General features: G+C 46.7%; 3 protein-coding genes and 1 non-coding gene across 6 annotated transcripts; all 4 read right to left on the reverse strand.

The window, feature by feature from the left end:
- tra2b (transformer 2 beta homolog) lies at nt 1–5,315 on the reverse strand. Of its 3 annotated transcripts, none has more exons than XM_030343551.1 (8): nt 5,158–5,314; nt 3,575–3,720; nt 2,644–2,806; nt 1,870–2,058; nt 1,653–1,768; nt 670–996; nt 518–588; nt 1–291 (listed from the first exon to the last, which is right to left on the reverse strand). In XM_030343551.1, the coding sequence occupies exons 1-8, from the start codon at nt 5,200–5,202 to the stop codon at nt 281–283; spliced, it is 1,068 nt and encodes a 355-aa protein (XP_030199411.1). In that variant the 5' UTR covers nt 5,203–5,314; the 3' UTR covers nt 1–280. The 3 variants fall into 3 exon arrangements, with proteins under 3 accessions (XP_030199411.1, XP_030199413.1, XP_030199410.1); XM_030343553.1 differs by adding an exon at nt 4,068–4,258 and having other exon boundaries at nt 1,653–2,058; nt 5,158–5,312; XM_030343550.1 differs by having other exon boundaries at nt 1,653–2,058; nt 5,158–5,315.
- Nucleotides 5,316–6,311: 996 nt separating this feature from the next.
- Nucleotides 6,312–9,627, reverse strand: hce2l1 (high choriolytic enzyme 2-like 1). The gene is made up of 8 exons (XM_030343627.1): nt 9,516–9,627; nt 9,368–9,422; nt 9,070–9,129; nt 8,172–8,324; nt 7,654–7,771; nt 7,118–7,296; nt 6,773–6,854; nt 6,312–6,676 (listed from the first exon to the last, which is right to left on the reverse strand). Exons 1-8 carry the CDS (start codon nt 9,585–9,587, stop codon nt 6,550–6,552), a joined length of 846 nt encoding a protein of 281 aa, XP_030199487.1. The 5' UTR covers nt 9,588–9,627; the 3' UTR covers nt 6,312–6,549.
- Nucleotides 9,628–10,499: 872 nt separating this feature from the next.
- Nucleotides 10,500–13,364, reverse strand: hce2l2 (high choriolytic enzyme 2-like 2). The gene is made up of 7 exons (XM_030344045.1): nt 13,302–13,364; nt 12,685–12,904; nt 12,339–12,456; nt 11,824–12,002; nt 11,451–11,532; nt 11,166–11,287; nt 10,500–10,624 (listed from the first exon to the last, which is right to left on the reverse strand). Exons 1-7 carry the CDS (start codon nt 13,362–13,364, stop codon nt 10,608–10,610), a joined length of 801 nt encoding a protein of 266 aa, XP_030199905.1. The 3' UTR covers nt 10,500–10,607.
- Nucleotides 13,365–13,865: 501 nt separating this feature from the next.
- Nucleotides 13,866–13,938, reverse strand: trnak-uuu (transfer RNA lysine (anticodon UUU)). Its single transcript has one exon. It is a non-coding gene; the product is annotated as a tRNA-Lys (tRNA).
- Nucleotides 13,939–13,958: the final 20 nt, after the last annotated feature.

Genomic DNA, 13,958 nt, shown 5'->3' on the forward strand with positions numbered 1-13,958 from the left:
GGTGGACTGTTTTTGTTTAATCACATAAAAGACTTGAGAATATAAATCCACTCACACTTGTGAAACCGACTGTACCAAAAACAACCAAAAAGCCAGGTGGGGGGGCTATACAATTAACATTTAAAACACACACACAAATTTCCGACAAATCGTCGCACAGTCATACAAATATAATAACTCATTTACATAAAATAAAATAGTCTCAAGAAAACCAAAACCGGGTCGACTCATCCGTGGGTTTGGACAGGGAGTGGACAGTTTGTAGTCAAGGAGCTGCTGTTCAGTAACGACCTGTTAAACAAAAAACACAAGAAATAAGATCCTGCAGTACTTATGAACGAATCAATACTAGCCTATAAGGGGCATTGGAAAGGCGGCGGCGGCGTTCTAGCAAGCTCCCTCACCTTCTGCCCCTTCGCCAAAACGTTAGCTTAGCATTGTACATAATTACAAACTGTCCCGACTCAAAACACAACTAGAAAACGATGTGCAATGCGAGCCGTTTGAAGGTACGTACGAGGCGAGTAGGAGCGGGATCGGGAGCGGGAGCGGTACGTTCCTCTGTAGTACGGTGACGGCGATCTCCTCCTGCGGGGACAACAGCGGCGTCAGTTCACACAGCGCTCAACGCGGCCCCAGCGGTTTGGCAGCACCCCCCGGACGACTCACCTGTACGAGCGGTTGTTGTAGTACTCCCGGTCGTCGTAGCGATCATAGCCTCCTCGCTCGTAGCCGCGGTCGCCGCGGTCGTAGCCCCGGTCGTAGTCGCGCGAATAGCGCCTCGGACCGCTGGGACCGCCTCCTCCGCCTCCACCGCCACTGCCTCCTCTTTCGCCGCCTCCTCTTTCGCCACCTCCTCTTTCGCCACCTCCTCTTTCGCCACCTCCTCTTTCACCCCCACTGCCCCTTTCACCACCTCCTCCGCTGCCCCTTTCACCACCACCTCCTCCTCCACCTCCTCCGCTGCCACCACTACTGCTGCCGCCGCCGCCGCCGCTAGAAGGAGCAAAAGACACAGCATTCCCCTTTTTGAGTACGCGAAGCCCGTGCGTTCATAAGAAAACGGCAAATTTTAAGATTTAAACTACACAGACATCATGAACGTCAAGCAATTTATACTAAAGTTAGTATGATTAAATAAGAGCTTGAGGGTTAATTCGAAGTGACTGGGAGGACTTAGCCAGCCTGGAGAACCGTCTGGGTCACGTGGCCTCACATTCTGTTTCGCTCCGCGGATCTACTCCTTCAGCCAATCAGAGCCACAGAACGTGTGACGCCTCCAAAGTGCGCGGTTCAGAAAGGCTAAATCTGGTTTTCTGTTGAGAGGCTACTGTGCATACTCTCGTTCTTGTTTTAATATTGGGGATGGAGTCTATTTCTGCATAACAGAACTTATGGTTGTGTCTACTAACGTGACCGCTTGTTGCTTCAGGGCGATGCCAATACCGTTTTGCCGGCAGCGACTTGTACTTGTCAAAATCAACTATGACGCAGTCCCCGATTGGCACAGATTAAATCGTAATTTATGGAAATCTTTGTGAAGGGTCAGGACCGGACTGATCCTTGTGGCGAAACAGAAGGTGAGTCACATGATCAAAATGCTCTCCAGGCTCCAGAGACCATGAAAACAGGAGCGTCCTCGTCGGACTCACTATGTGGGGCGGCCCATGTAGATACCCGGGGTGGGGGTGTGAGGCCTTTTCGTGATGGAGAAGTCAACCCTGATCCGCCGTCCGTCCAACTCCATACCGTTGGCTCGTTCCTTTGCCTAGCGACGAAAACAACAACAACATGGTTCCTCAAAGCCCTACAAGGTCGTGAACCCTCGTCGACACCCTTGTCACTCACAAACACCCTGCGGAGGCCCACCTCTTTTGCATCTTCCCTTGTCTCGAAGTAGACGAAGCAGAAGCCCCTGGAGCGTCGGGACTGCTGGTCGTAGACGATGCAGACGTCAGCCAGTGGGCCGTACTTGGAAAAGACGTCTCGTAGATCCCTCTCTGTCGTGTACAAGCTCAGGCCGAAGATGCCTAGGCAGCAGTTGGGGTCGGGGTTCGCCTGCAACGCAAATGTGTGTACCGGTATTAAAATCGATTTTGCATGCTTTTTCCCCTGACACGGACCACCCTGTTGATTTGAGTAAGGCAGCTCTCGGGGTGAGTGTTCCTAAACCTAACAGATGTGGGGAGAACCGCAGCAGTTTATGAAAAGAGAAGCCTTGCTGCAATATCGGGCGTTTAACCAGTATCATGGAAATATGAAGAAGAGAATACGCTTTTTCCAGATATGGTGAGTTAACAAGTACTATCGGTTTACACGTCAACAGACATGGGGGGGGGGCCCCCGCCACCAGGGGATAATTGAATTTGAGGCGACCAGTAGCGGGGATATCACCATACAGGAAGAGATGACAGCGTCGCCCATCATTTGAATTTCCCCGTGCGCCAGTTCTCCGTCCCCATGCTTTCTCGCTACCCCCCCCCCCCCCCCCCCTCTCCGTCCCCATGCTTTCTCGCTACCCCCCAACCCCCCCCCCCCCCCCCAGTTCGTACGACTAACTTCATTAGCCACGCAGTGCTAAGCCGCGTGGGCGGGCGCCAAGTCACACAGATGTGTTTCTACAGGAAGTGCCCCCCTGCTCACCCGGTTGCCAATGTGCCTGCGGCGGTTGGACATGGGCGAGCGGCTGTGGCTGCGGCGCCGTCTCTCGCCGCTGTACGAGCGGCTGCGCGAACGCCGCCGGTTGGAGCGCGAGCGGGAACGCGAGCGGCTGTAGTGCCGCCGCGAGCCGCGGTGGGAGTGGGACCTGCGGAGACGCACCGGGGGGGGGAGAGGGAGGACACTGTGAAACCACAAGGAGGAAGACACCGTGAAACCACAACGCCACCTTCGCTTCACTACAAGGAGAGTCATTTCTGCATTTAGTCCACTTCTAAACATTTGTTTTGTGATCTGACCACAGCTACACAAACTGAGGTAATAATACATTTTATAAAGTCCTGCGCCACCTTATTAATAGTCTGCAACTGACCCACAGCTGTGCGGCAACTTTCTGCACGATCCAATCGAATACCAAGGAACTAGATGGGGAATGCCGTTGCGTGTTGTCTGCAAGGAACTTGTAGCACAGCTGCTCGTGTCGGGAGAGGCTCCATTACATTGGCTATACCAGAGGTGCTGGCGTCACGTTGCAAGCGTTATTAGGACTGGATTAGCCTGGGGCACACTGGGCATTACCTAGGTCTATTTCAATAGTCATTGCTTTTTTTTTGTAAAACATTTTTTCTCAAATGAAAATAAGACCCAAGAACTGGAATACCAACCATGGCATTTGAAAAGACAAACACCATCTATGGTACATTTCTTTTTATAAATAATCATCTTCGGAATATATCCGGGCCATATCCCGCCGCGACCATAATTTCCAGCACCACCACACATGGAGCACAGACTAAATAGAGACTGCGATGACACCACCCATCACGCCGACGACCCCCGTGGCGGTCGCCCGACCCGAATCCACGCGGAGAGACCTACGCGCCCCCCCCCCCGGCGTTCCCCGACCGTGACTCACCCGGACTTGGACCTGGAGCGCGAGCGGGACTTGGACCGGGAGTGGCGTGAGCCCTCCTTGGAGTTGGCCGGGGAGCGCGCCGGGGAGCGGCTGGCGGACTTCCCCGAGCCGTGCGGACTCGCGCTCCCGGACGCAGAGCGCGACTCCTGAATGAACCACACACACCGAACACGCCTCTAGTTACAGGGCGGCCGCGCTGACCACATGACCCAATTTGCCTGCAGTTTTTGTTACGAGTTAATCTTTCCAGTGAGTAATGTGTGTGTATCAGGAGAATTTAGATGTGTGGATTTAGGAATGCTTGTTACGGCTAAGTATGTGCATGTGAGTGTATAATTAGCCTACGAACATAATGAACTCAAAACGGAATGGTTGTGGCTAAATGTTAACTTAACTAAGTGTTTTGAACATGAACATGCACGCATTGTACAAACAGACTAGAAGTTACTTAGCCCCGTGACCTCATCCCCGATTACTTCATTAACTTCATTACTTCATAAAATTCTTCTTTCTTCAAATTTCTCACTTCTTCTTACTTCCCCCATCTCACACACTTCCCATACTTCTTCCCTCCTCATGTTTAGCATGCATCCCCAAATTCAGTGGCACACATCTGAGCTTCATATTAAGCAACATAAACTTGACATGTGACTTCTTCCGTATTTCTCTTCTTCCAACATTAACCTTAATGAAAAAGAAAGGATGAAGAATATGACTACAATTATACTTGCAGCCTCATTCAACTTAATATAAACTTCTCATAAACATGCAATGGAATGTTCAATATCGAGTACAAGAATGCAGAAATGTTGAGTACATGTTAAAAACGTTTAAACATTTGTGACCAAATAATAAAACACTGCAGGGCTTCCGTTTAAACTTAAAATCATTTACATTCAAGGGCCCGCGACACCTGTTCAATGTCTTTAACATGATGGTCACTGACATATCTATAAATAACCCAGCAAGGCTGCTGGGGACGCAAAGTACACAATTTATAATGCCGTTTGTTTACGTTTATCCAAATACAAATAAACACACCACCATATGAAAAAGCATTAAACGGGTAATTAAAATGGCCCACTTTCTCCGCAAAGGAATCTGAAATGAACCAACTTTAAAAAAAACAAGTCATGGCTGTTAATCTATGACGAAATTTTCATTAAAAAAAAAAGTGACAGACAATCGATATAATATGGGCGTGTTAAAGCTACACCTTTACGTCACTGGCCTGCAACGCTGCAGCCAGGTGAGAACGCGGACACAAAGGCATGCAGCGCTGCGTGCTCGGGCGCGAGGCCGCGAGACTACGACTGACATTAGCGTCAAAGACGTAGATGTCACGTACAAACACGAACTTTCGTGGCAATCACGGCGTTACCGTTTTTTGGTTCATACGACAATCTACGCATACAGAAAACGTTTAACAAACAAGGTTGTCTTTCTTTCTACGTCGCATGTTTTAGCCAACTAGCCGAATTAGCCACCAGAACGCTGCAGGCCTACACGTATTGAAATATAGAATATGTATTCTTAAATAAGCAATATACGTGTCAACAGCCATTTGAAATGTCAATACGTACCCTCTTAATATTTCTCGCGCCATAGTCTTTCTCGTTATCGCTCATGTCTGGCAGCGATAAATACAAATAACGTGAATTACCAGGTTTAAAACCTGAGGCCCGTGCGATCTCAAAGACGCACTGTAGCTTGGAGAGGCTGCAGCGAAGTCTCGTTTAGCCCCGCCTTCGTACGCTCAGTTCTCGCGTGATCTGTGGCGCCTAAACGCATGCGTAGTAAATATGTCTGTTGGTCAGCGTTCTAGATTGTAGCCTACACATGGCTTTCAGACAGTCAATTGTTTGAGCTCTTAACTACAAAATAAAGCTATATTGCTAATGAAATTGGTTCTGAATAATATTAAAAAAAGTTCAAGGTTCAAGCAATTTTACCCGTGTCTCAAAATGTGGTCCATTTTAATATATGATTAGCCTAATGGTTATATGTGATAATAATAATGGTAATACTATTAACTTAACCCATACAAAATAGAACAAATCTTCTGGAAAACATAACAATGCAATTTAAAATCAATAATAAAATATGTAGGCCTAACCTATTATATTTGTTTGGGAGGTTTATTCTTTATACCGTCTGAAATTGATTAATTAATCTCAAAAGGCGAAATTAGGGTTAGTACTTTCATCTGCTCTTGCAGTTTTTCACCTCATGTATCTACCACCTGTACATTTCCTTCCCTACTCCGCTACTCGCTCACTTGAGACGGCGTGGAGCAGAGGGAGTCTGCAGAGTCGGCAGAAGGAGAAGGCAGAAGAACATCATCTTGCCTTCTCCGCTAGCAAGCTGGGGCTCCTCACTGGGCTATGGAGGGCAATAAGGAGGGGACAGCACTTAAATTCCAGGGATTGTTGAAAGCTTGTTAGTTCGGTTTGGTCTGTGAAAAAACGACTCCGCCAGCGCACTGTGCTTCTGGAGCCGGTTTGAGCTCTGTATCTCACAGGACATTCCGGTAGAAACCGGCACGCTACATTTTATGGACAGGTAGCATTTTCATTCCGTCATAAACGTGTTATTTGTGATTTAATGACATGATACAGCAGAAACCTTCAGTGAACCACAGTCCTATCAGAATTGCAACTTCAGTAGTACACATTCAACTTGTTCTTGAGACGGGGAAAATTATACACTGAACACACCAGGTACAAGGCCCCAAATGTAAAGATAGAGAGAGATTCACTTTATTAATCAGAGGAGCCTGCCATGCATACATCATAACGATTATTTCAACTTTTAACTAGAAGAAAGAAGTTATTTTATTATTTTTCCTTTTTCTGCCCTAGATACGACTACCATTTGATTTGACCCTACCAGAAGACTCCAGTATGATTTGTTCAGTGGAGAATGAAGCACGTTGCAGTTATCATATTAGTCCCATTAAAGGTTATAATGGCTGGTTAGCAGTTGTATAGTGTGTTAATCTTGTGAAGATCCAGTAGACTTGGTCCATCTCGCTGGCCAATGGGAATGTAAGGATTCGGCTTAGGGACAATAGTAGGACCACCATCTCCAGAGAAAGCATATCTATTTGAAAAACAGAGACACCAAATATGTGTTACAGTCCAGAGACCCATAAACTAGAGAGGACCTGTGTCCCTTATGCCCAATGGAGTGGCTCACCTTCCATAATGCATGACCGAGCTGTAGTCATATGCAGTGTTCAGGTTGTTCGTTGCTTGTTTCTGGAAGTTATGAATGCGGTCTGTGAAGACAGACACACACACAGGCACACACAAACAGGCACACACACGCAGGCACACACACACACACAGATACACACACGCACACACACACACACACTCACATGTAGGCGCACATATACACACACACACACAGACATCCGCACAGGCACACAGACAGGCAGACACACAAAAACATACAGTCATTTACCAATAAACCAGAGGTCTGAATTTGATTGCCTAGCAACATGCGGACGCTACGATGAGGCCAGAGCGGAGCGGGGACCTGGCAGGATGTTCTTCCACATGATGGTGACGTAGTGGTCCCGGTCCGAGCGGGACTGCTCGTGCACAAACCCGAGCGCGTGCATGAGCTCATGGGACGCCACCCCGGACCACATGCACCCGGGGGACTGCAGGGAGAGCACCTGGCTGCCTCCGGTCTGGCCCAGGTAGGACCAGCACCTGATGGGGGGCGAGGACGAGACGGCGCGGGTGAGGTTCACCTCACAGAGCGGCGGATGAAGCCCTCTTTTAAAGGTCCCCCCGACACGCCACCAGGTGTGAGCGGGATGAGCCGTCACGAGCCGTTTTGAAAATGTGCAGCTTCTGACATCACAGGTGGGTGTGTCTACCTAGATTTGTGCTGGATAGTCGCACATCTAGGTGGACACGCCCACTTGTGATGTCATAAGGGGCCTATTTTCAAAACGGCTTGTAACGGCTCATCGCACCTGATGGTATAATGTGTCCCCTTTAAGGCGCATATGCCCAAACCTGCACATGATAGTTAACAGATATTATATAGTCATAGATACTTACCCATATCGAGGCTGAATGTCAAGGAAGCTTCCTTCGTGCGTCCGTGGAACAAATTTGACACACGTGTCTACGGAGATGTCCTGCATGCCGGTTTCTATGGTGATTCTGTCCATATTGTCTACAAGGAGAAACAAATACAAAGTTACGAATCACCATGTTAAACTTCATCCACATCAACACAGCCTCAAATTTAAGTCACTGTGACATACATGTACATTTACATTCAGGGTCATGTAGCAGACGCTTTTATCCAAAGCGTCTTACAATAAGTGCATCTGTCCGAAGAAAGAGAAACAATATGGCGCTGTCGGTACAGTAAGGATCTTCACAGGAACAAGTGTCAAGCACTAACAATTTGTATAATAGATGTTGTTTGTCTTTTCAAATAATATGGTTGTAGTCCATTCCTGGCCTTAAATTCATATGAAAAATGTTTTCTTTTAGAAAGCGATGACTATAAAAATAGACCTAGGTAATACCCAGTGTGTCCCAGGTTAATCCAGTCCTAACATACATACCGTAGAGGGGAGAGACGATGTATGGAACGTAAACAAATCCGTCGACGGATTTGGGCCACAGGCAGGCGTTGCCGGGACAGGTGATGGCACTCCTCATGTATGAGTTGGCGATGTCCCCCTCCCTAAAACTCATTCCTCTGGGAGGCCGCAGCCCTGGGGAGTGGTACACATCATCTATTCACTGCTAGGCCATCCAGGACAGCGACTCGTAACAGTAGGCAAGCTGTAAAACAAGTCCCCTGGCGAGAAGGGCTGGGCGATTTGGCCTAAAAGTAAAATCTCTGATTTTTTCAAACCAAACCCGATTGTCGATTTTAATTGATTTTTTTCTGTAAGTGAAAAGATTTAAGGTTTGATGTTATTTGAAGAATAACAATGATTAACAAAAGAAAAATATAAATAGCACACATCTCCCGCTCTGCTGCGTGCCACAGTTTAAGATGTTGGAATAAATGTAATGTGCTGCTGCTTGTGGTTGCCACAGACTTTAAGCAAACCCTACACACTCACTTTTTTCAGTGCATGCTGCCATGTTGATATTTAACCTTGATGTGATCACTGCTAGTGCACCTAACACCTGGCCTCATGAGAGTCTGCCAGCTGTAGACAAATCCTTTCCGGAGAGGGCTACAGTAGATGTAGCTCTGCAGGTACATCTAACAAGTTTGCTCATGAGAGTCTGCAAGCTGTAGACAAGTGCCCTGGAGAGGGGTACAGCTCATGTAGTCACTGCTAGTACACTTAGTCACTGCTAGGGTGTGTGTCTCCTACTGCTAGTAACACGTGGGCTCAAGAGAGTCTGCAAGCTGTAGACAAGTCAGATTGTGCCCTAGCGCGTTGGGTCACAATCGGACTTTCAAGAGAACTGAATACCACAAATTACATCAAAAGTACTTACTGTTATTGGCTTGCAATATCTTGTCCATTGCATTCATGTAGTCCATTTCCGAATATTCCCCTATCCAATGAAAGGGAGGAATGTAATTTTTAGGGAAAAATGCATTTGCAATTGATCATTGAAAATACACACACTTTAATAGTGTCATTATATTCATTACACTGTGTGTGTGTGTGTGTGTGTGTGTGTGTGTGTGTGTGTGTGTGTGTGTGTGCGTGCGTGCGTGCGTGCATGCGTGCACTTGTGTGTGTGTCTGTGTGGGTGTGTGATACTAAACATACTCGCCTGAGGTACCCACCTGTATATTTTCTTTTCAGTCTCACCTTCGCCTCTTGGACTGCAGTGGTGGCGTTCTGTAATCAAAAGGTCAGCGGTCATATGTTTCAGCTTCAGATTCAGGCAATCACGCAACCTAGTGTGTACAAGGAAACCGTCTCTCAGCTGACCTTAATAGGCAGTGCTTCAGAAAAGGTCAAGGTTCCAACCCATACGGCCAACAGGATCATTGTGGAGGACATTGCGGGTTCACACTGTCTCCCAGGCTGCGTCCGGCCTCGCGTTCTGGACACTGGAGCTGAATAAACTCTGCATCCCTTCCCAGCCGTCTATATAGCCCGCCTCGCCTCCCGTCCTCAGTACTGATTGGTTCCATGTCTCCAGGTAAATCACAATTAGGACCCCTTACTTGACCTGTGTGTAATCAACACAAGTCCACTGCTGATCCACACCAGGTGCTGACCCCTGGATTGGTCACTTCAGCACTTTCAGAAGAGGAAAACACGTACACAAGGGTTTGTGCTTGGATTAGCCGCAGCGCAGCAAGTTGCCATTGAGTGAATAATGGCTGGGGTGAGAGACCCACCAATTTGGGGCCGACTTAGCAGCCAACCTGTCATTTGGTTTCACTATCAGCCATGATAACAATCATTTTGCCATATATACTCAGTGAAAACCCTAGCATTCCCACATTATCATGTTTATTTCAATCAAAGGGGGCAATTTCACGGCTGATGACTGTGGACAGTGTCCATTGCATTGGGACAGTCAAATAAATGTATTTGAATGATATTTTATCTTGCAACATGATTATAAACTTAATTTAATCTTTTGTTGAGAATGTTTAGAAACACTTTTATGTCCTGTACATTATCTTGTGAAATCTAACCATTTCAACATTCATATAGAGTCTCAACGTCTAACATGTAATAGGGCCTGTAGATTTATATAGTTATTATATTAGACATATTGTGACAATTGATTCAGTTTATTTTTCTCTGACCAAGTTACTCAATAACTTACTCAATAACATTTACTCAGTTACTATTCCATTTCCTTCTCTGTATACCTGAAAATGAAGCCTAGATTCTAAAAGAAAAACTGCCGAACGTAAACCATTTTTTCAAAGGACTCCAACAACACAGTTTTATGGATGAAGGAATGAGGAAAATCGGAATTATTTGAATTCATGTTTATTGAAAATGTCGCATGATTTAACTTTCTTATAGGCATTTTTCCCAGGCTCAATCGCATTCTGGTGGTCAATCATCCAAATCAGCTAAAAGAGAAGAAACAAAAAGAGCATTTTTACAACCATACAATTGCATCGTTAACCAATTAGCAGGGAACCATTCGACATTCGTACTGTACGTCTACCTCGGCCCAGAAGAATAAAGACGTAAAAAGTCCACTTTCTGAATCGGCTGTAATTGTGTACATTTTGCCCACTAGGCGGCGCCACAGACGGCACGATTAAGGCTCTTCATGCTCCAATGAGGATAAAGTGTTCAAGTTCCTGTTGACCAAACGAGCGGTTTTGCACCCAGAACCAAAAGTTTGAAAGATATCTCTAAAAAAAAAGTAACAAAACTCGAAGCCTAACTATTAGTTTGATCAACCTAATGGGACAGCAAATCCTCAATTGTGAGCAGTCAGTCTACTGATTGCATCACTTTTTAACAGGTAGGCTAAGTGTTTTGCGGGCCAGCTTCCAGTTTCTTCAAATAAAATATGCTCTTGCTAGGAGCTGTTTTTCTTTATACTCAGTTAAATAATTCCTGCATATGAATGTTTTTTCTTAAGTTGCGTTTGATACCCACCACACTTGTAAAGGCGGTTGATTTTCATCTTGTCGATGTGGCTTGGGGCCGAGCCCATCCCCAGCCGAACGTTGGGGTCTTTGGGCATAATTGTCGGCTGACCGACTTCAGAATAAGCGTACCTATAACAAAGCATGTGAATATACAGTAAATACCAGAGATAGATACATCAAACCCCATAACAATTATGTGTGTATATTCAAATATATGTAGTTGCTGTCTGAAAAAAACATGTTTGCCAACCCAAAAGGTTACTGCAAAACGATGTTCATCAATCTTACTTACCTTCCAAAGTGCATGATTGAGCCATAGTCATAGGGCAGATCCATGTTGTCTGTCTTGAATTTTTCAAAGTTCCTCAAACGGTCTGCGAACAAAATGTAAATCATGTGTTATTGTCCAAATAAATTGTATCGCTTGTCACCAGCCACTTAACAATCACACACCTACACACACACACACACACACACACACACACACACACACACACACACACACACACACACACACACACACACACACACACACACACACACACACACACACACACACAATTCCATTTTATTTGTATATCCCTTAATCACAGGTACAATCTCAAAGGGCTTAACAAGGCGTATATTTGCAACACCATTCCCCCTCCGAGCTCTTGTTCCTTTACCTCTGTAGATATTCGGCCACATGATGGTGACGTATTTGTCTCTGTCCACGCGGGACTGCTCATGCACGAAGCCCATAGAGTGCATGAGCTCGTGGGAGGTCACTCCGGTCCGCATGCAGTGAGGGCTCTGCAGCGACAGGGTCTGCCGACCTCCGCGGACTCCCAGGTAGGACCAGCACCTGACACACGCCGACCACACAGTAAGGACAGAGACTCGGTGGCTGCAGGTCAAGCCAAAGTCCATTTCATTTGTGTAGCCCTTAATCAAAGTTACAGTCTCCAAGGGCTTTACAAGGCTGTGTGTTTTCTAAAGGGTTGTTTCTGGTATTGCTGTCTTGGGGATGAGAGATGATGTCTTAAATGTAACTGCTCTTTTAAATTAGTGTATGCTATCTCATTAAGGACGATTGTACGATGCCATGTTTGTATTCGATAGCAACAGAGTTGCATTCGGGACAGGGTTGACTAATTTCTGAAAAGAGGATTTTTGTGAATGAGCGTTTGATTACTCTCACCCTGACTTGGACTGAATGTCCAGGTAGTCTCTCTGGTGTGTCCGCGGAACGAATCGCACACAGGTGCCCTTCTCTATGTTCTCCATCCCCTTCTTGATCACCTTTGTCTCTGCTTCGGCTGCTCAGACACACACACGCACACGCACACGCACAGACACACACACACACACAAGCACACGTTTCGAGCACAATGCCTTCAAATAACAACGCACAGTTCAGCATCACAATCCCAAAAGTGGGTCTTTGAACTTCAAAAGGGGGTCAGGCTGTAAGGAGCCTCATCGCGCTTGAATGAGTAGAGCGCCACACACACACACACACTCAGAGTCAAAGCGTCAAGACTCACTGTACTGCGGTGCGATGCGGTAGGCGATGTACACGTGTCCGTCCACAGACTTAGCCCACTGGCAGCTCTTGGCGAAGCAGGTCTTGGACCTGCGGCCCGTTGACACGGCGATGTCACCCTCGCGGAGGCTAGTGCTGCTGTCGATTATGCGGGACGCTGAGGAGAGAGAGAGAGAGAGCGGAGGATACCCCCGGATGTTAAATAGAGGAGAAAGAGAGGGCTTTTTAATCACACGTTAGTGGTCCAATCAGCACTCGCCTTGAACTTCGTTGGCTTTGATGATTTCGTCCATCGGTGCCAGGTCGCTTGGCACGACAGCTTTGCGCTCGTCTGGGGAACGAGACTTAAAGTCAGTCCCTGTGATCCATGGTGTAGAATCAGAAATGAAACGACACTATGACCGGTAATGAAACCGCCACCCACCTGTGAAGGCTCTCGGACTCCATTTTGGGTTGTACACGAAATACTACAGAGAAGACACACACAGGAAAGGCTTGTCATAATGCTACTGAACGCAGTGAAACAGCGGTCCCCGGTTCCTCAAACACAGGAAAAAGCTTGTCCTAATGCTACGGGACACATTGAGGCGGCCGGTCCCGGCCCCAAGGCATATTTACCTGAGCTTGTGTCACCGGCAGCAGCAGGGAAAGCACCACGTACAGCTGGATAATGTGAGCCATCGCTGTGAGTCAGCAGGGCACAGTGCTACCATTACCTGCCTCCAGCGCTTAGCTTTATATGCGTTGCGCAGCGTTCCAGCTTGGCAAAAATACCTATGATTACCTTGGTGAAATGACAGCGTTTCTCTGATTCGCTTAAGGGGGGAACTTAATCCCCTTATTAGTTACGTTCTTTCACAAACAACAACAGCAACAGGCGGATAATGGGATACCTCAATGTCTGTAATAACAGTCCGCCGTTCAGTGAGTAGCTGTGAAATTAATGTTTGAGTGTTCATGAGCATGGAATGATTCAGGACGTGTATTGTTGTTGGTATTATTTTCCTTCTGGCAGTTCTCTCTGTCGGACATACGTAAGGTCAGGTATGGTATGATCTGGCACAGCAGGTAATTTATTAAAACCGGTATGGTAGGAACTGGTGCAGCAGGAAATCGATGAAATTGGTATAGAAGGAAATTATTTGGTGTAGTAGAACATTTATACCTGGATAAAAATTCTACCGCCCGAACAGGGACTTGAACCCTGGACCCTCAGATTAAAAGTCTGATGCTCTACCGACTGAGCTATCCGGGCTCTGCAAGAAAAAAGTAAGT

This window comes from Gadus morhua, chromosome 20 (assembly GCF_902167405.1).
Source record: "Gadus morhua chromosome 20, gadMor3.0, whole genome shotgun sequence".
NCBI classification, from domain to species: domain Eukaryota; kingdom Metazoa; phylum Chordata; class Actinopteri; order Gadiformes; family Gadidae; genus Gadus; species Gadus morhua.

Coding starts and splice junctions, on each gene's coding strand:
- tra2b (XM_030343550.1), bottom strand. CDS start 5,202: ATGAGCGATAACGAGAAAGACTATGGCGCGAGAAATATTAAGAGG. Junction 3,721..5,157: donor GCGCGAGAAATATTAAGAGG/GTACGTATTGAC, acceptor TGGTTCATTCAG/GAGTCGCGCTCTGCGTCCGG. Junction 997..1,652: donor TACATGGGCCGCCCCACATA/GTGAGTCCGACG, acceptor TGCTCCTTCTAG/CGGCGGCGGCGGCGGCAGCA.
- hce2l1 (XM_030343627.1), bottom strand. CDS start 9,587: ATGTCCTCCACAATGATCCTGTTGGCCGTATGGGTTGGAACCTTGACC. Junction 9,423..9,515: donor CTGAAGCACTGCCTATTAAG/GTCAGCTGAGAG, acceptor TTTTGATTACAG/AACGCCACCACTGCAGTCCA. Junction 6,855..7,117: donor GTGGAAGAACATCCTGCCAG/GTCCCCGCTCCG, acceptor CTGTCTTCACAG/ACCGCATTCATAACTTCCAG.
- hce2l2 (XM_030344045.1), bottom strand. CDS start 13,364: ATGGCTCACATTATCCAGCTGTACGTGGTGCTTTCCCTGCTGCTGCCG. Junction 12,905..13,301: donor TGCCGGTGACACAAGCTCAG/GTAAATATGCCT, acceptor GTGATTAAAAAG/CCCTCTCTTTCTCCTCTATT. Junction 11,533..11,823: donor GTGGCCGAATATCTACAGAG/GTAAAGGAACAA, acceptor TTTTGTTCGCAG/ACCGTTTGAGGAACTTTGAA.